General features: G+C 47.2%; 1 protein-coding gene across 13 annotated transcripts in view; it reads right to left on the reverse strand.

The window, feature by feature from the left end:
- Nucleotides 1–19,702, reverse strand: part of CPNE2 (copine 2) — a 205,538-nt gene that overhangs the window by 105,067 nt on the left and 80,769 nt on the right. For all 13 annotated transcript variants that reach the window (XM_078848086.1, XM_073307437.2, XM_073307434.2 and 10 more), the window contains 5 exons: nt 18,023–18,106; nt 14,082–14,171; nt 11,117–11,215; nt 4,955–5,041; nt 3,979–4,038 (listed from right to left, as the gene is read on the reverse strand). In XM_078848086.1, the coding sequence (XP_078704212.1) occupies nt 3,979–4,038; nt 4,955–5,041; nt 11,117–11,215; nt 14,082–14,171; nt 18,023–18,106 (420 nt within the window). The remainder of the gene's footprint in view (nt 1–3,978; nt 4,039–4,954; nt 5,042–11,116; nt 11,216–14,081; nt 14,172–18,022; nt 18,107–19,702) is intronic.

A 19,702-nucleotide genomic window follows, 5' to 3' on the forward strand; every position in this document is an offset into this window, starting at 1 on the left:
GTTCAGAGAAAGAGGAGAAATCCCACCGGTGGACAAGCAAACCTCAAACAATTGGGCCAGATCCAGAGGTGACATAAGTGATGGCGCAACTGGCAAATCAGTAAGAGCCTGAGTGTAACTTACACACCAAGAGCCGACTCTCCTTTGTCCTGCCCCTTGTACGGTCATAGTTCTCCCTCTGGCCAGATCTGAGCAGAGTACATCAAGACCCGTTACAAAATGGAAGGATGCCATTTAAAATGCACTCTGCATTAATAAAAAGTGACTACAGAGGTGAGTGGGGGACAGAAAGGCAGGGCATCAGCAGGAAAAGCAACCCAGGAAGGTGCAATTCCTACTAAAACCCAGCCCCTCCCACTTCCTTGGTGACTAAAATCATGCTCGCTTACCAGCATGCACCTCATCACCTGTGACATCAGCTCTGAGTTAGGCCCAGGCCAGTTAATGAGGCAAATCCACCCCGAGTAACTGCACTGATGCCGGCTTACACCAGGGATCAGCTTGGCTCACGGAAATTCATGTCTCCTTCTCTTTTCTTTGTAGGGTTGGCACTTGGCACCAGTATTTCCAGGTCTCCGATAGGACGGAAATGCTGCCCAACAAGGTTTCTAGGTCACGCCCAGCAGAGGTAGCTGTGGGCCTATGGGAACTGCCTCTTGTTACTCCAGTATTTTGGTTCGGGATGCAAACAAGGCAAGGCAGGACGCATGGATAAGCACAGCAGCATTAACCTCATCTTTCAGCTGCAGTCCGGTCAGCTCAGATTTTATCCAAAAGGGTTTGCTGATCCTTAAGTCGGAAGCAAATTAATGCTCTAGACAAAGAAATGGAAAGTGGGGGGTGGGAGGGAAGGCTCCTTGCGTTCCCCTGGCTTCCCTCATTTTCCTGCAAAAGATGTTTATTAGACACAGAATCTAGTCTATGCAGGTTTTTAATGCCGAGCCCTTCAGTGCAGTATTCCATTCCCTGTCAGGGCACTAGCAGAGACAGAATGATCCCAGTGTTAACATTAAGGAGTCACGTTCACAGCTGTTGTTCCACCCTGAAACATACACGTGTATCTGTGTCAGGTTAGCAGGCAGAGGCCCCAGCTGCGGTCAGCCCTTGTTGCGCTAGGCACTGTACGGACACTCCGTGAGACACCCAGGAGAGCTCATGATCGAAACAAAGGGCAGGAGGGGAAACAGTCGCGGGTTGGTGAAGTGATTCTCCCCTGGCCGCACACCAGGACAAGGGAAGGAAACTTGTGTCTCCTGGCTCCCAGTCCCTGTCCTCTCTCTCCTCTTGTGTATATATAGACACCATCAACACCTGCAGCATCACCAGTGGAAAATGAATGGGAACCAAGTGGGTAAAAGCTGATGAGTGTTTGTCTAAAGTTGTGAATTCCCCTCAGCACAAAGCCACTGGATGGGCTGGGAAGTGCCATTTTTAGAACCCCATTTCCTGATCTTCTCTTGCTTCCTTTCAGCATCTTCTTCCAGTTTTTCATGGTCTCCCGTGACACCACGTGACTTTCAGGGCGGCACCAGGCCCTTGTCGACAGGCAGCCTTTCATAATTCGGGGTGCCCTCTCTCTGCAGCGGCTCCTCAAGTCATTACCCAGCAGTTGCTACTGGTAACTTAATCATAGAATCACAGGGTTGGAAGGGACCTCAGGAGGTCATCCAGTCCAACCCCCTGCTCAAAGCAGGACCAATCCCCAATTTTTGCCTCAGATCCCAAATGGCCCCCTCAAGGATTGAACTCACAACCCTGGGTTTAGCAGGCTAATGCTCAAACCACTGAGCTATCCCTCCCCGCAAGTTGGTATTGTGCCTACAGGATAATAAATGAAGAACTACCCTCCCTTACTGAAACACTAATCACAGAAACATTCCATTTAAAAAAAAAACGAACAACAAAGATGGCCAATTACCGGTAGATCGTTAAACCATAGGGTGGATTTCAGCTTTTCATGCCGATGTACACAGGAGTTTGGTGTTACCAGTAAACTTAGTCATTTTCCCTTTTGTTCCCTCTTTTGCTCTAAGACCTTAACACAACAGTTGAGCTGTGTATAAAAAGCTCTGGCATTCATTTCTGTTTCTATGGTAACTCTTCCTTTCCCCCCCCATCTCCTCCTCCCTCGCCTCCTATCTCTTTTTAGACAACAAATAAAAATTGGCATGCTGCACACACACACGGATCTCTAGATACTGTACTAAAAACCGGAATTTTCAGAAACTGGGGGGTGGGGGGGTGGAACAGTTAAACTCGAGGGCAGTCGTTTCTTCTCGAGTTGCTCCTGACAAATCACGTGCACGCTGGCTCAAACAAGAGGGGCTAGAAATGCAAAGGGAAACACCAAAATTCTCCCATTACATCCAAAGCGTACGTCAGCAACATTCCAAACGAGTGAATTCCACTCAAAAATCAGATCAGCTTTTCAAGGCAAAATTAATGTAAACCCCCAACCAATGACTGCGAACTTCAGAAGACGATCTAGAGATTCAGCTGGGTTAGACTAAAGCCCCGAAGAACTTGGAACCGTCTTTGAACTTCTCAGGTCTGTAGGGAGTTAGCTGGAGCTGTCTCCAAGAATGGCTCTCTCCCACATGAGACTCCCAAGGCTTCCTGGTTCATCTTCAGGCAACACAAGACTCCAAGAACAGGGTCATTTGTAGTATTTTACAGCATTTCCACTTCAAGCTGGAACCAGGAAGTGCAGAGGCAGAGGCCAGTGTGAAAAATAGTGGGGAGAAGTTAATGGATCTTTTTCAAACCTCAAAAAAAGGGCTGGTAGTTTTGAGTGAGGGATCTGGGGGAAGTTTGATCTTCATTGATCTGGAAAACTGCTCCGTGGTGCTGATAAAAAAAAAAAAAAAAAAAGTCCGTCCTCATTTCCCCCCCGTACGTCCTATGAAGTAGCACTGTGGAGAATTCCAGGGACCAGACACAGAAGAAAGATCATATGTATTCTAATTTCCTGCAGGATTCCAAGCTGTTCAAACCTGAACGACAGTACATTTGCCCAGGGCAACAATGAAGGTTTGTCACATGTTGGAGAGTTAACAAATTGAGCCAAACAAAACATAGCTCAGCTCATCCAAACACGCAGGCCCAAAACGAGATGGAGAGAGGAGGTGCGGCACCTCTTGAAGAGGAAGCAGAAAAAAGGCTACTCCATACTGGGTGTACTGGGAAGCGGCTGGCTTCTTGGAACATGGACAATACCTGTGAGACATTCTGACCTACAGATACACTCCTGAGAGTATCAGAGACACGCCTGCAAACGAACGGGACTCAGAGCTGGAGAAATTCCAGCTGCCAGGGAGACCTTCTGAGAGGACTGCTTGGGTCGCATACCCAGAAAAACGTGACCGTGGATCCAGCAACAGAAATGCTTGGGTAACTATTGACCTAGGAAGCACGTACAGTCACTATGACTGGGTGTGCGCATTCGTGATAATTATGCGCAATTTGTGCCAACTGTGGTCAACAAAAACGATTTAGCGAATCCTGTCATTCTTCACGCCATAGGTGGCGCCTGAGTGAGCCTGGAGGAAGCCTGAAAGCCTTCGAATCCAAAATCAGCTCCTGATGTGGTCTCACGGGGACAAACCAGTCACTATTTATGCGGGGGCAACTCACCCTTCTTAGAAATGGGAAGAAGTTGCACTGGCGAAAAAAATCACAATGCACTAGGGTAGGTTGTGTTTCTGCTAGGGGGTTTCCGTCGGTGCAGAGACATCCGTGTAGCTCTGCTGGTGGCTAAAATCCTCGTCCTGACAAAGGTTAAGGGTGAAGACAAAGGCTTCTGAGCTACTATAAAGGACAAGGTGCTGTAGGAAGGCTAAACACAGAGAGCTTCCAATGACCTTTAAAAACGTTTGCCCAATGCGTATGTTAGTGCACAGACCCCAGCCCAGAGCTCCCGATCAATTACGTTTTTCATTCATTACACCTGATGGACAAAGAGCAGCAAAAAATACTTACAGTAAACATTAACTGGCAGCCCCCAAGGATGTAGTCCAGGAAGGAGTAATCCCTGGTTATCTGAAAGAAAGAGGAAAGAAAGACTTTCAAAGCCGCATTTCAGCACCCTTCATCATCAGTAAAGTCCTGGAAGGCTTAGAAAAAACAAAAAACATGGTGTAACTGTTGAGCAGCTGACATTTTGACCCCTTCTCTCAAACTCTTTGCTCGCGGGATGAAGCAAATGTGGAGAAATGTCTGGATTTCCTGAGGCAGCCTTTCATTTCTACATCAAAACCAAAGGTAGCGCCGTTGAAAGGTGCCCCCGTGTCAGCGGGATGACCGCCATCTTGAACTGGGCACCTCCCGAGCTCAAAATGTGGTGTGAAATCATGGCTTTATCCCCCTCAACCCTTAAGAATTATCAGGGGAGGATTACGTTTTATTTATGGCCGCTCGGGATATTGCGCACGGCCTTGCAGCCTAAAACAAGTCAGGGCCAAGCCAGTAATTGCACAACTCCCCATTCCACATCCCCCTTCTTACCAGCTTGTTATTCTCCCGCTTCTGGGTGGATTCCAACAATTTCAGAAGGTCGTTAAACAGACCAGAGACCTCTGATCCTTTTCAGGAAGGTTATTGCCATAAAGCAGCGGGTGGCTTGCCACCAGAGGTGAAAGCAATGGGCACAGCAACACGTCCATTCATGCGGTCCTGCTCCACAGAAACCTTTGATACTCCACGCTCTGCCTAATTCTACAGAACCCTTCGTACCGCACTGCTGCAGCATCATGACTGCATACCGGACCCAATGCAGCGGCATGATTTTTTACGTTTTGCTGGGCAAGCAGAGGAGCGTCGCTTTACTAGTGATTTGCATCCGTTGGTCCATCACGGTTTTTCTAGTGGGATTTTGCTCCTGAACTCTCCTCCGATCTGGGCACCTCCTCCCCTCCCACCCAACAAGAGACAGGGTTTTTAAAAGCTTTGCACTCACTTTGCAGGATTTCACAATGATGACGCCCGAGTTCTTGTAATTCTTTTTCTTCTTTTGTTTTTTGGGGTTAATGCATTCTAATTCGAGCTGTAACAAACAAGACACACAGCACCCCATGTGAAAGCCAAGTTCCGACAAGGGCTGGCCATCCCATTCAGTGTAGGATAGCAACCCGGAAGTCTGGAGCTCATGGGCACGCTAGCTGATCGGTCACCTAAGTACTTCTCAGCCAACAGCTGAGTCTCCCAGTGTAAGCCAGCTGCTGCAACAACCAAAAACATCTCAGAGTAATTAATGGGTAATATTATTCTTCATTTTTAATGATTTTTCATCTTTAAAACAATAAAAAACATTTTACCCCACTGTAGCACCTTCTGCCCAGGGATTTCAGAGTGCTTAACAGGCACGAATGAAGCTTATGAGTTATCTCTATTTGACAGTGGGGGGGATAATGGCGTATGGAGGCTGAGGCCCACTTGGGTAACCTCTAGTTTTTGAGTACCCACCTGGAGAACCCTTGGGAGTGATTTATAGAGGTGCTCACACCCACTAATTTCTGTCCCCAACATAGCACTCACCTTGGGTTATCTAAGGGGATGGGAGGGCGAGAGAAAGCCATTGCAAGTGGGGAATGGGGCATCGTTCCTTGGGAGTTCAACAATCTGCTCCAGTGTGAAGGAACACATATGCTCTTCAGAAACCAATTCAATCCAGCAGCAATTTTTCAGCATTAACTGGATAGGGAGAGCCTCTTTCAGAAGCAGAGATGCCATCCCAGCTTTCCCTTCAGTAGTTCTAATGATTGGTCACCCTTACTTAAAAATGTGTGCCTGGTTTCTCGTGTGAATTTGTGTTGCTTCAGCCTCCAACCCCTGAATCTCAGGATGTGTTTTTTCCCCCTTGCTAAATAGCTGCCTACAAACAGAAATCTCTTCCCTGTGCAGGTATTTGTAGACCATGGTTAAGCCACCTGTGACCCTTTTTTTGGATAGATTGAGCTTCGGAAATCTCGCATTGTGAGGCATGGTTCCCAGACCGTGAAACGTTCTTATAGGTCTTTCCGGAGCCCTTTTCCCCAGTTTCCGCAGCTTTTTTGGGGAAGCGTGGACACCAGACCCAGATGCGGCATTCCAGAAGTGGGCTCCCAGATGCCATATATAGGGGTAATACCACTACCCTACTCCTACTTGGGGCTTCCTGCCTATATATTCAACTATTGTGTGTTGGGCTGAGAGGGCTTCGCGAACATCAGTGCTTCAGAAATAAGGGACAAGCCAAAGCCACATTTAAAGGAGAATAAAACTCCACCCCAGACAGAAGTCAGAGTCCTTCCCCAGGTAGGGCTGTACAGGCCCATCATGAGAATCTTTAGTGGCCGGGGTTGTGTCCAGTCTGAGTATCAGCATGTAGCAGGCTCAGTGGCATCACCAACGGTCCACATGCAATGGCAGAGCCAAGGAGGGCCATAGTGCTACCCACCCAGGGATTCCCAGAATGGCTTCTCATCCTCCAGACAGGCACATGGGGAGACAGTTCAGTGGCCCGCAGGCACATGCAGCTCCTGGGTGCCGTGTAGCACGCTATCTCGGTTAACCACCATTGCTCATCTGCAGCTCCCTTCATCCAGCGGCCCACGTGACCCAACTGACAAACCAACCCCTGGCTAGAGTGAGCACAGAACCTGGTCACAGAATCAGACCCAGGGTTGGACATGGCCACTTGGCTTGAACCGAGACTGCCTGCGTTTGGGAATGGAGTGGGGGAAATCCTGCCACCTAACCTAACCCGAGCCTCAGTCCCAGCAGAGATGGTGCCTCAATCCCCTTCCCAGAGATTCCGTTAAAGTGCCCAGCGGGTCTAACTGGTAAGAACTTAGCTCTAATGACCAATATTTGTTTCCTTCCTCAGTGTTGGGTTGCTGGCTCCTCATCTCTGCTCTCTTTGGAGATGGAATAATTCCTTTTCAGCAGAGAGCTTGTTACTTTGTAGGGTCAATCATGTCCTTCTCGTCCCCAGATTACATCAATTTAGCTCCCTCGGCTTCAGATGTCTTGTCCTCCAGCCTTGCCTCAATTTTTACTGTCCTTCAGTTTCTCCTACTTTCGTCCCCAGATACTTTAGGGGAAAGGATAGATACCTTTCCCCTAAATGGTCCTCCCGCCCCCGGGACCAGATTTTCAGAGAAAGCTCAGCTCCCCTTTGGGCACCTAAATCAGTAGCCAGATTTTGAAAAAAGCTCAGCAAAGCCGGGTTTTGAAAAGGTGGTTCTGACCCCACCGCTGAGATCTTTTGAAAGAGACGTTGACCAGCTCTGGGTACTGAGCCCTTGAAAATCTAGCCCATAGCGACGCCCTTGTATGCTTAAGATCACAGCTTTATAAACATATTTCCAACATAGGGCAAAGCTGAATGGAGAAAGTATAAACCCAGCCCCTTGGCTTGGAGTTAGCAAACACAGGCATGTTAAGGGGAGTCAAGACCTAGTGGGAAATTGAGTCTGGATAATATTGCCAAACAGGTGCCATGGGAGTGCTGTTGTATATTCACACAAAAAGAGCAGAGACACACTGCTGATGGCTTCAGCTCCTGGGGTCTGCAATAAAGAGGCTGTCTGAGTTATTTACAGCAAGTAGTTGTATTAGGAGCACTGGGCACTAGACAGAGCAGAAAGCAGGAAATAGACAAGAGTCCAAGCTGGAGGAAGGCAGAGGTTGATTAGTCACTGGGTAAACCAGTGTGTGTACTTGTTCTATTTATAAGCTGTTACAGAGACATGCCCCAGCCCCTTCCCCCCTTTCTCCATAAACCTTCCCTCTTCCCAGACGTATGTACAGTAAAGGTGTGTCATACACAGTAGATCTGGGAATGTCACAGTCTATCCTTTACACTGTCTTCTTGAACAGTTATTGTGTAGCAATAACTTGGCTCTCGCCAAGATCAAGATGTTATTCTCCGAGGCGGTGTACATACAAGTAAGTAGAAGGCAGTTCTTAACCTATCTGCCTCGCAATCTACGGGATAGGAGAGTTATTATTCCCATTGTACAGGTGGGGTTTTCAGTCACAGAGAGAGTAAATGACTTGCCCAAGCTCTCGCAGATAATCTGTAGCAGAGCCAGGAATCAAACCCAAATCTCTTGAGGCCCAACTTTAACCATCCTCCTTCTCTGCAGTATCGCGTCATCTCTACAAGCGGCACCACAGAGCCAACTAGTAGAAGTTTACAGGGACTATCTGTAGATACAGGCATGGACAGGAGTGAGAGGCTACCCTTCAGGAAGAAGGACTAAGCAAAGGGAGAGACACAGAGGAAAGGAGGAGTGTGACTAGATCACAGAGAATCCACATTATCGACAGGCATCATTCCAGACAGCCAGTAAATTAGACCTTGAGTCATCTGCAAGTGGGACCGAACTTCAGCTGCCCTAAGCACTGTGGCTCTCACAGCTTTTATAAAGAATCATAGAATATCAGGGTTGGAAGGGACCTCAGGAGGTCACCTAGTCCAACCCCCTGCTCAAAGCAGGACCAATCCCCAACTAAATCATCCCAGCCAGGGTTTTGTCAAGCCTCACCTTAAAAACTTCTAAGGAAGGAGATTCCACCACCTCCCTAGGTAACGCATTCTAGCGTTTCACCACCCTCCTAGTGAAAAAGTTTTTCCTAATATCCAACCTAAACCTCTCCCACTGAGAATATTTGGCCAAGTATGTCAGAAATCTTGTGTCATCATGTAGGTCAAGTACCAGCACATTTTCTGGGAAGAAATCCCAGGGCAGGAAATGAATCACTCAATAGTTTCCAGTTATTTTAATGAGAAACAACTTTAAAAGCTGCCTTGGTTTGGAGAGAGAATGTGGCCAGAGGGTGGGGCAGAGGCCTGGACATTTAGGTGCAGGAGATTCCTTAGCATTTGGGGGTGGTTAGAACCACGCCAATCCCAGATGCACTGCAGTGAGCAGACCTAGGGTGCGTCTACACAATAGCAGGGAGCTGTAATTCCCAGTTTAGGTAGATGTACACAGACTAGCTCTGCTCGAGGTAGCGCCTAAAAATAGCAGGGTGGCGGTAGCGGCCACTTGGGCTAGCTGCCCGAATATGCACTCAGGGGAGCGGCTGGAGTTGTACGCAGGAGGGTAGCCTGTGCCACGCTGCTAATCTTAGCGCAATCGCTCGAGCAGAGCTGGGGTGGGTGTGTCTGCCCAAGCCAGCACACTTTAACACTACCCCTCCATTCCCGCCACAGGGCCAGGCTGCCGGAGGCTTTGTACGGACAAAGCCACTTGACGCATGTGTGGGGCTAGGAGCTACTTTAATGGCGGCCTCTAAAATTGTACTTAGATGCCAGATCCCAGACAAAGGAGAGTAGGGGTGCCTGTCTGAGAGAAGCTTTTAGCACCAGGTGGAAATACTCTTCTCATTATCCTGCAGCACTGGAATGGGGCGTCTTCGCTAAAACATGCATTTCTTTATGCAGCAAAGCATCTTCTGGGATTCGATGCAGGTGCAAGTGAATGGTCTGAGCATCAATTCTTTCCAGCCCTCTCAGGATATTCCCTACTGCTGTGAAGAGGGACAAAAATATGACATTTATGGGCATAGTCCCCCATGAGAACTCGACAGCAGTAGCCGGCAGGTCAATGGGAGGTCTGGGCTCATGCTATTCTGTATGTTCAGGTCTAGCTGTCAAAGGAGATGGACACTCGCTGGGTGTTAGGATGTACGTGAATTACAGGCTCCACTCTGATTCAGTCTCCCAGGGACAGTGCAAGTGGCGTTTTAAGTTATATTAAAGCAAGGACAAAATTAAATGAAAGAGAATCAGACCCCTTCAAAAAGCCCCGAAAGAATCAAAACGAGGAAATGCCGGCAGAGCAATCCAACCGGAACATGCAGGATGCAGAGGAATCTCACCGCACCAACACCCGCCCAGTTCATCTGAGATCACGGCCCAAGACCTGCGCTTCTCTGTTGGGCAGCCAACTCTGAAGCCTTCACTGGGTCTGCACAAGTCATTACACCTCTGTGCCTCAGTTTCCCTGTCTGTAAGACAGGGATCATGACGCTCACCCACATCACAGAGGAATTTGTAGGGGAGGTAATTAAGGCCTGCACAGTACTCGGAAGGTGGATGGAACTCAAGGAAGTGTTTAGTAGCAGGGTTACTGAAGTTGAACGTGGGTTTTGTAGCTAATGCAGTCGGTTGGGAATCAGGGGAAATAGGTTCGATTCCAAGCTCTGACAGACTTCCTGGGTGGGGTCACTGTCCCTCTCTGTTCCTCATATGGGATAATTCTTACCTTCTCCCACCCTGTCTGGTCTATTTAGACGGGGAGTTCTTTGGGGTGGGCACTGCCTCTCATGGTGTGTATATCGATACTGGCACTGGATTTCCCGTTCAGGTAGACAATAGTCGCAGCGGCGCGAGCGGCTAGCCAGCAGACTACACACCTAGGATCTCGACGAGGGTCACACTCAGGGTGGCTCCCACTGCCACGGCTCCCCTGCTATTTTTAGTGCTTTAACTCAATCAGCACTAGCGTGGGTTTGTCTCCTGGAGCTGGAAGTGTGGATGTACCCAATGTGTATGGACATGGCCCCGCACAATGAGGCCTAATCTTGGTGTGATTGCAGTACAAATAAATAACCACCACCCAGAACCCGTGGAAGGAAATGGAGCTCTATTATATGCCTTCATTACCTTGAACCTGCTGGCATCTAAAACAACAACCCCAAATCTCAGCCGGGCTGGAGAAAAATTGCCATGTCATGCTGCGAGAGCTGCCGTGTGACATGGAGTAGCATCATCACATCACCAGGGCTGGCCAGGTGGACACAAAGCTCAACCCCATGTGGCAGACCCCTCAGTTAGCCAAAGAGCACTTCCATCAGCAACAGGTTCAGAAACGAGGACAGGAGAATGTTAGTAAAAGAAGAGCCAACAGGGGTCATGCTTTTCAGAAATGACTAGTGATTTTGGGTGCCCAGACTCCTTAAAAGGGGCCTGATTTTCAGAGTGAGGGGAAGTGGGGGCTTTAACATTGATTTAAAGCATGAAGTCTCTCATGGGTAAGAGCCACTTTTGAAACCCTTAGCCAAGGGGACCCTGGGTTCCTCCTCCCCAAACTATTGTTCTAAAACCCGACGGTGTTTCCGCACTTACCGGCAAGGTATCTTGGGCTTCACACATCTTGGCTACTGAGGTCTCGAACTCCCCAATGAAGTCATGTCCCCCATCACTGTCGTAATCATAACACATGACCTGGGGAAGAGGAGGGGAAGCGGTCATTCTCATGCACAGCAGAGGTGCGGGTCTTGCTTGTGGTTAGATGAGTCACGTTTACACGTTGTTTCACCCTTCAGATTTATCCTCTTTTGCTTTCCCCACTACTCCGATACTGCCTCCTGAAGGCCCTGGCTCATAACAGCCTTTCTGTCAGCCAATGAGGGCAGAGCACAGCTCTTTGGATCCTGTCAGCAACAACACTGCCTTGACCATGAAGGCAGGGATCTCCAGAGAATGACTTTAGATGCTCCCTCCTCTGGGGCCGGGATCAGTACTTAATTTGTGCCAGGGCTGGCATCTCCAGACTTGGCAGTTCATAACCCCGGCACCTCTGGACTCGCCGCGTCAGCTATGAAAGTAAAAAAATTGCTTGAGCCCCGGCACATCTGCCATTACAAATTAAGCAGTGGGCTGGGCCTATTACTAGAAATTTCCTACCGGCAGTAGGAACAGAATGAGCACTAGTGTAGGCCAGCCTGCGGTGCTTTAACCATCAGCATGTGGTCTAACCCGACTCAGAGCAGATTTCGATGACGTGATGATGAAACCACCAGCGGCAACCAGTCCACGAGCACTGCTCCAGACTTGAAATTTCCAAAAATTCAGTTTCAGAAACGCTGTAAAAGGTTTTTTTTTTTTTAAATTGATTTTACGTTTTTTCGCGACAGGTCAAATTGTAGGAGGGCATTATATGCACTGCCATGACTGACGTAGCGTATAGGATGGAATAGTTAAAATATTCTATTTTTTTAAAACCATGACAGGCAGTTGCTACTGAGTACTCACTGAAACGTCTCATCGGCTTTTCTAGCTCTAAGTGTCTCCTGAGTGTGCAGTAATGGAACAGTCCGACACGGTCGCTCACCCCTTGTGCTGATTGTAAAGGCTCTTTAGTGTAGCAGGATTGGTAGCGTCACCCGTTGTTAAGGTCATCTTACACTTCCCATTATAAAGCCCTATATCCAGTTGCTGAAAATTTTGCCAAACTTTAACCACTTAGACTGAAACTTTTAAGTCTAGGTGTCTGTCTGCCTCCGGCTGAATTTTTCTGAAAAAATGTCAGCCAAAATGGTTCAACGGTTTCCAGGAACTAGGCTGGAGAACATACTGCAGGCTACCTACGTTAAATTTTGGTGACCTTTTCTTTGCTTTGGACCAGGGACTTGAAATTGACCAGGGAGGGTGGCCTGGGTGGCATGGAAATGCCATTAGCTGGTCCTGTGAAAATCTCTCCTGCCCAAGTTATAGGTTGGCTGGGTTATAAGCCCTTGAAAAAAAAATTAAAAATCAGACTTTGCACATGCTCAGTAGAGACTTGCTAGATCTTCACAGTTAAATTCCCTGAGGATTCTGTATGAACTGAGCATGCTCCAGCCTGGGGACTGAGCAGGACTTTCCCTGCAATTGCAGCTCTGGGCTGAGCTCCAGAACTGAAAGCAAGGAGACCGACGGGTCTTTTCTGTTCTCTCAATGTCCCCCCACTGAGGCCCAGAGAATGAGAAGGAAGCTGCCTGATTTGAATGCAGAGGAGACGGGAGACAGACCTTGGGGGAAGGAGATTGGTATGGAGATCCTGGGAGGAAAACAAAGGAGATGGGAGGAAGTGGGGAGCTGAGATCAGATAAGGAGCCATGGGAAGACTAGGACTGGCTGGGCAAAGAGACTGGGAATCAGTGGGGAGACATCTGACGAGGAGCTGGGATGTAGGGGGAGAACTAGGACTGGCTAGCCAAGGAGTTGGGGCAGGGGCAGCACAACACACTGAGATTGGACAAGGGGTCCGGGGCAGGAGGTTGGGAGCCGCTGGGGAAGGAGAACATGGGGAGAGAGAACAGACAGGGAGCCGGGGAGGGGGGAGGTTAGACTGGGAATGGGAATCTGGAGGGGGCAAGTTAGGCCTGGGAGAAGAAGCCTAAGGAGTGGAGAGTGGGACTGACTAGGTGAGGAGAGCGGGAATGGGATGAGATACTGGGGTGGTGAAGAGACAGGACTGGGACAGGGATAGGTTGGAGAGCTGAAGCGTCTGTGCCCACTGGAGCACGTTCCCCTCCAGAGCCTGGAATGGAAACCAAGATTCCCGAGTCTTACCATCCTCTGCTGCCAGCAAATAGCTGTGAAACCCCCTGGCAAAGCATCTCATCCCCCTCTAATGCTGCTCCACTAAGAATCACAACCTCCTACCACTACCTGCTTTCAGTTACGCCATGAGCTCCACTTGCTGAGGTGTGTGTGGTGGCTCTAAAGGCTCCAGGCCTGCCCATGACCCACGAGGGTAGCAAATGTGATGCCACTTGCTGGAATTTCTGTTGCAGTTTGCTCAGCCGCTGCAGTCAGCCGATGTGACTTTAGGATGAAAAGAGACCGGTCACCCTGGGTTTATCATAGAAATGTGGCCTTGCTTCTTGGTAGCATATGAATTCCTCCTCAGCGGTTCTGGATCTGTGTTAGTTTCAGCCTCGAAGGCAGCTTCACCCTTCCTTCCCCGCCACAGTGTCAGAGGCTGAGTACCATAATGCAACAAGAAGCCAGAGCAACATAAGGGTCACTCTATAGGCAGGTCTACACTCCGGGGCTAAGTCGACCCAAGTTCCGCAACTCCAGCTACATGAATAATGTAGCTGGAGTTGACATACCTTAGGTTGACTTCTTCTGGTGTCTGCGCCGTGCTGGGTTGACGGGAGAAACTCTCCAGTTGACTTACCTTATGCTTCTTGTTCCGGTGGAGTACCGGAGTCAATGGGAGAGCGATCGGCAGTTGATTTATCAGGTCTTCACTAGAATGGATTGATCACCGCGCATTGATCCTCCGGTAAGTGGAGACCAGCCCCATATTGACAGTTACCTTGATCAGCTTTTCTACATCTCCATCACACAGCGACACTAAAGGCACAGTGAACGGCTTCCACACGGGATCCAACGTGTACTTAATCACCTGCGGTTTGGGAAAGAAGGAAAACGGTTCAATTAGAATGAGCCAGTGGAAGCGAAGGGTTGAACACAAAGTAAAGGCTGGAGACATGTTTTCAGCAACTTTCAACAGATAACTGGCATAAGGTTGGCATAGCTCTGCTGATGTCAGAGGCGCTCCACTGCATTACTGGGGAGCAGCCTCGCCCAGTCATGGTGGTTATCACAGACACCAAACCATCGGTCTGGTCCACATTGCCAGTCCTTTGTTGAAATTCAGCTTAAGTGGCCTCAAAAATGGCAGTTTCTTGCTTGGAAACCTTTCCTGTTGGTCAGGACACAATTTTGTAGCATTTCACATCAAAGTCTAAACCCAGGCAGATCTAATGTCTATCATCTTAGTCATCACCCATGGTTGACGCTGGGACTTCCAGAGTTAAGAGCATAAGCCTCTATAGCAGGAGCTAAAGAACCAATCTCCCAACTCGGAGCTGTAGGACACTCACATAGAACCAGCACTGAGGGGTGCATCACAGAAGTGTAGGGAGGAGGTCATCTAGTCCAGCCCCCTGTGCTGAGGCAGGAACAAGTAAACCTAGACCATCCTGGACAGGTGTTTGTCTAACCTGTTCTTAAAAACTTCCAAAGATGGGGATTCCACAACCTCCCGTGGTAACCTGATCCAATGCTTAACTGTCCTTAGGGTTAAAAAGTTTTAAATACGCAACCTAAATCACCCTTGCTGCAAACTATGCTGATTACTTCTTGTCCTACCTCGAGAACAACCAGTCGCTGTAACACACACCAAACAGCAGGCTTCACAAGCAAAGAAAACTTGCCTTCAGCCTCACCTTTGAAAAGCTAGCAGGTAAGATTAAGACTGTATTTTTCCACATGTCTTTCGATTAATACACCTCCCATTCCTTAAGGATACACGCATAGCGGGTTTTCAGCCATGCAGAAAGGTGAACGCTAAATATGTATGGTAGTTAATTGCCTGTTTATACATGAAAATTTTGCTTTCTCCAAAGCCATCAAGTGGCTTCCACTGCAACCAGAGCATTTCGGTTTGGTTACAATCAGGATTCGCATTGCTCCTGCAGGATAGGGTGAGCTTTGTCAGCAACTAGCGACGGGAACCAAGGACTGGCTTTTATTTTGCAACGATGGGTGATGCAGACAGTCCCTCGTTAGGGAACAGGAAAAAAAAACTGACATTAAGAGCACAGTTTAATGAAGGATTTGTAAACACCTCCTACATCAGGTTGGAAAGATCGGGAGGGTGGGGGAACCCACGCACATTAAGAATACAAACTGTATGGTGCCCGTATGCCGCCAGACACCAGGTCTTTGAGGTGGGTGTCTATGAAAGGATCAATGATTATTTCACCAGATGGCACCCAGCTGGGGATTCGCACCTTATTTTAAAACACGCTAACGATGGCATTACCCTACCACAGCAGACACCTCTGCTACTAAATGGGCTCAGACTAATAGCCACGAACATATCAAAAGCTGCAGCCCATAGGAACCGGCGATCACTTTATTTCTGGTACTCCCCCCCGCCAAAAAGAGAATCTAGATATTTCAGTCATTTGGAATTCCGTTGAGAGCAGCCGTTTATTTTCCGGGCTGTTAAGTGGGATGTTATTTAAGCCCTTCAAAACGTGCACAGTTCCCCCCTCCCCTTTTCCCCCTCCTTTCCCCCCCCCAAGCTGCTAAAAGGAAATAAAGCTTCAATAGATTCCATTGCCGTGTACGGACTAAGCTTCGCAACCCATGTGTTTTATTTCATCTCCAGTTTCCCAATGAAGTTTGCAGCAGATAATGAACACACACCGCCAAGTGGCCGACCACCAGTCAAATGGGACTCACTAAAAACATGTGTTTGAGTCGAGCTGGCCAACAAACGGAAATCGAGTTTTCCCATGGAAAATTTCAGTTTTGTAAGAGAGGTGCACTGGGTCAGAAAATTATTCCAAAATTCCCAGCCAGCTCTATTTTTCCATTCATCTGAGGTCTGAACGGATGGTCCCTGGGTTTGAAATTCTCTGTTTACCCTGGGCTTCAGCAGTCATGGGATCTGTACTGATTATTCTGTCCTTTAGTTTAAGAGCCTTGGCCAACATTTTCAAAAGCAGCCTCGGATTTTGAGTGCCCAACTTGAAACGTTTTTGAGAAGCACCAAGTATCTGCTGCTCTGGCTGAAGTCAAGGTAAGAGAATGACTACAAGTGGTCAACAAATTGGAAAATGTTTGTATTCCTTTTTTAATTAAAAAAAATAAATAAATCCAAACAGCTCTCAAAAGACCAGCACAAATCACAGAGCAAAAGTATGGAACAAGGTCTGTTTCAGATACTTCCACCATTTCCTTACTCACACCACGAATTTTTCCTATAAACAGTATTTCCCTCCCCTTTTGCTCACAACAAATCTAGTCTATTAACTAGATTTCACCCTCCAGAAGAAGAAGAAAAAAGTTGTGAACCCAAGTTCTGAAAAGTGATTGATAGCCTAGAATAACTAATGCTTTTCAGACTAGTCCATTTTGTCCTTTTAATTATGCATTTTGTATTACGGAATCATACAAAGAAGTGGCCCATTACACCCAAATACACAATAATATTTCAACAAACTGGCTCTGGAAAAAATGCTCTGGAAAAAATGATCTTATGTAAACAGTGAGGACACAAAGTTTGCAGATGATATAAAATTACTCATGATAGCTAAGTTCAAAGCAGACTGCAGAGAATTACAAAGGAATCTTGCAAAACTGAGTGACTGGGCAACAAAATGGCAGATGAAATTAAATGTTGATCAATGAAAAGTAATGAACATTGGAAAACATAATCCCAACTACACATACAAAATGATGGGGTCTAAATTAGCTGTTGCCACTCAGAAAAGAGATTTTGGAGTCCTCGTGGATAGTTTTCTGAAAACATCAGCGTAATGAGCAGCAGCAGTCAAAAAAGCGAACAGAATGTTAAGAACCATTAGGAAAGGGATACATAATAAGATAGAAAATGTCATCATGCCACTGTATAAATCCGTGGTACGCTCACACCCTGAATACTGCATGTGGTTCTGGTCGCCCCATCTGAAAAAAGATAGGTTAGAACTGGAAAAGGTACAGAGAAGGGCGACAAAAATGCGTAGGGGTATGGAACAGCTTCCATATGAGGAGAGATTAAAAAGAGTGGGACTGATCAGCTTAGAAAAGAGATGACTAAGGGGAGAGATATGACAGAGGTCTCTAAAATCGTGAACGGTGTGGAGAAAGTGAATAAGGAAGTGTTACTTATCCTTTCACATAACACAAGAACTAGGGGTCACCCAATGAAATTAATAGGCAACAGGTTTAAAACGAACAAAAGGAAGTACTTCTTCACACAACACACAGTCAACCTGTGGAACTTGTCAGGGGATGTTGTGAAGGCCAAAATTATAGCTGGATTCACAAAAGAATCTGATAAATTCATGAAGGATAGGTCCATCGATGGCTATTAGCCAAGATGGTCAGGGACTGAACTCTACGCTCTGGGTGTCCCTAAACCTCTGACTGTTTCCAGTCCCCTGCACTCATGGCAGGACTAAGTATTATCTAGACCATCCCTGACAGGTGATTGTCTAACCTGCTCTTAAAAACCTCAATTATATGTTTAGCTTACTTGCTGCAACTCTGACCACCACCAAGTCTCCCACTTTCCAAGTCAAACAGTCTCAGCTGGACATGGGTAGGCAAAGAAATGGACTTACAACAAGGTTCACCTGCCCTCTCACCTCTGATCAGTGATACTATCAGAAAAAAAGGTTAAGGACAAAAAAGGTACCAAGTGGCTAACCTAAAACCTCAAATACTAGTCCAACTCACCTCTGTTCTGTGGACCAGCATCCATTTCCCGTCATCGCCTGGTTTATAAAACTCTAGAAATGGATCTGACTTTCCAAACAGGTCCTGTGGAAAAATGCAATACGGGTTATACAATTATTTCCATTCCTCTGTATGATGCTCAGGCACGGGACACCCTGCAAAAGGAAAATGACACTCTCCACAACAAGTTAGAGGACTTCATAGTCCTAGTTATCTTCTGCAGGGAAGAATATAACACAGAATTAAAGTGACAATACATGGTTATTAAATATCCCCTAGCAATTTTTACAAGATTAACTGATCAGATTGGTAATAAGCACCTAAAATGGGAGTACTGATATAAAAGAGACTGGTCTTGTATTTATTTTGACCTGCACGTTGTAAGTATTAAGGGTGTGGTTTTCAAAAACTCTCAGCGTTAGTCTGGCTCTGCTCCTATTTGAAGTCAATGATAAAACTCCACTGATGTGATGGGCACAGTGTTACAGCAATGCTAAGCCCTCTTGAAACTCACACCTAAACTCTTAGGACTTGTCTTCAGAAGTGTGGACACATTTGTAGCAGTTTCAAATTTCTAGCAAGTTAGGTTGTCCCTGTATATTTAATGGGAGGCAGCTAAACTGACAATAGACAGGTGTAAATCAATTTAAGAATGTCCACACACCCTGTTGCAACAATTTAATTACACCGGTTTAAAATCCCACTTTCAGTTCAACTACTCTGCTTAGACCAGACCCTAGTACAGGAAGTGGAGTACCTACGCAGACGGGAAAAGCTCCAGGTGCTGTAAGCGTATCCCCTTACATTGTTAGGGACACCACTCAAACGAAGAGTAACACTGGCTATCGTAAGAAGGTCTCCAAGCCCCACATTTTCAAAAGCACAGGGAAAGGGTCTGTCTTTATGAAAGAGCTCACAAACTTTATTGGGAGCCGTGAAGCTAAAATGCTGTGCAATCCTGAAGACTTGCACGGCAGAGGTATATTTAGGAAGCATTACATTAAACTCTTGCAGCCAAACAAGCCTGCAGGTAACTCTTTTACCTAGAAGCCCAGAGAAATGCATAAATTCAACAAATGCAAAAAACACGTTTCCGTGTGCAATTTCACATTCACAACCCTAACAGCAACATGCCGAGTGGATTCTATAGAGAATATGCATTATATGGAGATATACCCATCTCACAGAACTGGAAGGGACCTTGAAAGGTCATCAAGTCCAGTCCCCTGCCTTCACTAGCAGGACCAAGTACTGTCCCTGACAGATTTTTGCCCCAGATCCCTAAATGGCCCCCTCAAGGGTTGAACTTACAATTCTGGGTTCAGCAGGCCAGTGCTCAAACCACTGAGCTATGCCTCCCCCTGCATGCATGCCGCATTCCATTCCACATGCAACGGGAAACCATGCAGCTGAGTTCAGGTTTAGAAAAACATCTAACGTGTTAAAAAGAAATTTAAAAATGCACAAACATCCAGGAATGAAAAGATATACACCGCAATAAGGAGCGAACAGAGCAAACCCTTTATGGTTTCTCTAGAGCAAACCACATCAGCCTTGACAGACAGATCATGAATTACTCTGGGAGACACGCTGACTCCGCTCCAGCCGATGCTTGTTTGTTACCAACTTTCACTCTAGCTTTAGATCCCACCCCCCGATAAAGAGCCACTTGTTTCCTGC

This window comes from Lepidochelys kempii, chromosome 12 (genome assembly GCF_965140285.1).
Source record: "Lepidochelys kempii isolate rLepKem1 chromosome 12, rLepKem1.hap1, whole genome shotgun sequence".
Lineage (NCBI taxonomy): Eukaryota > Metazoa > Chordata > Testudines > Cheloniidae > Lepidochelys > Lepidochelys kempii.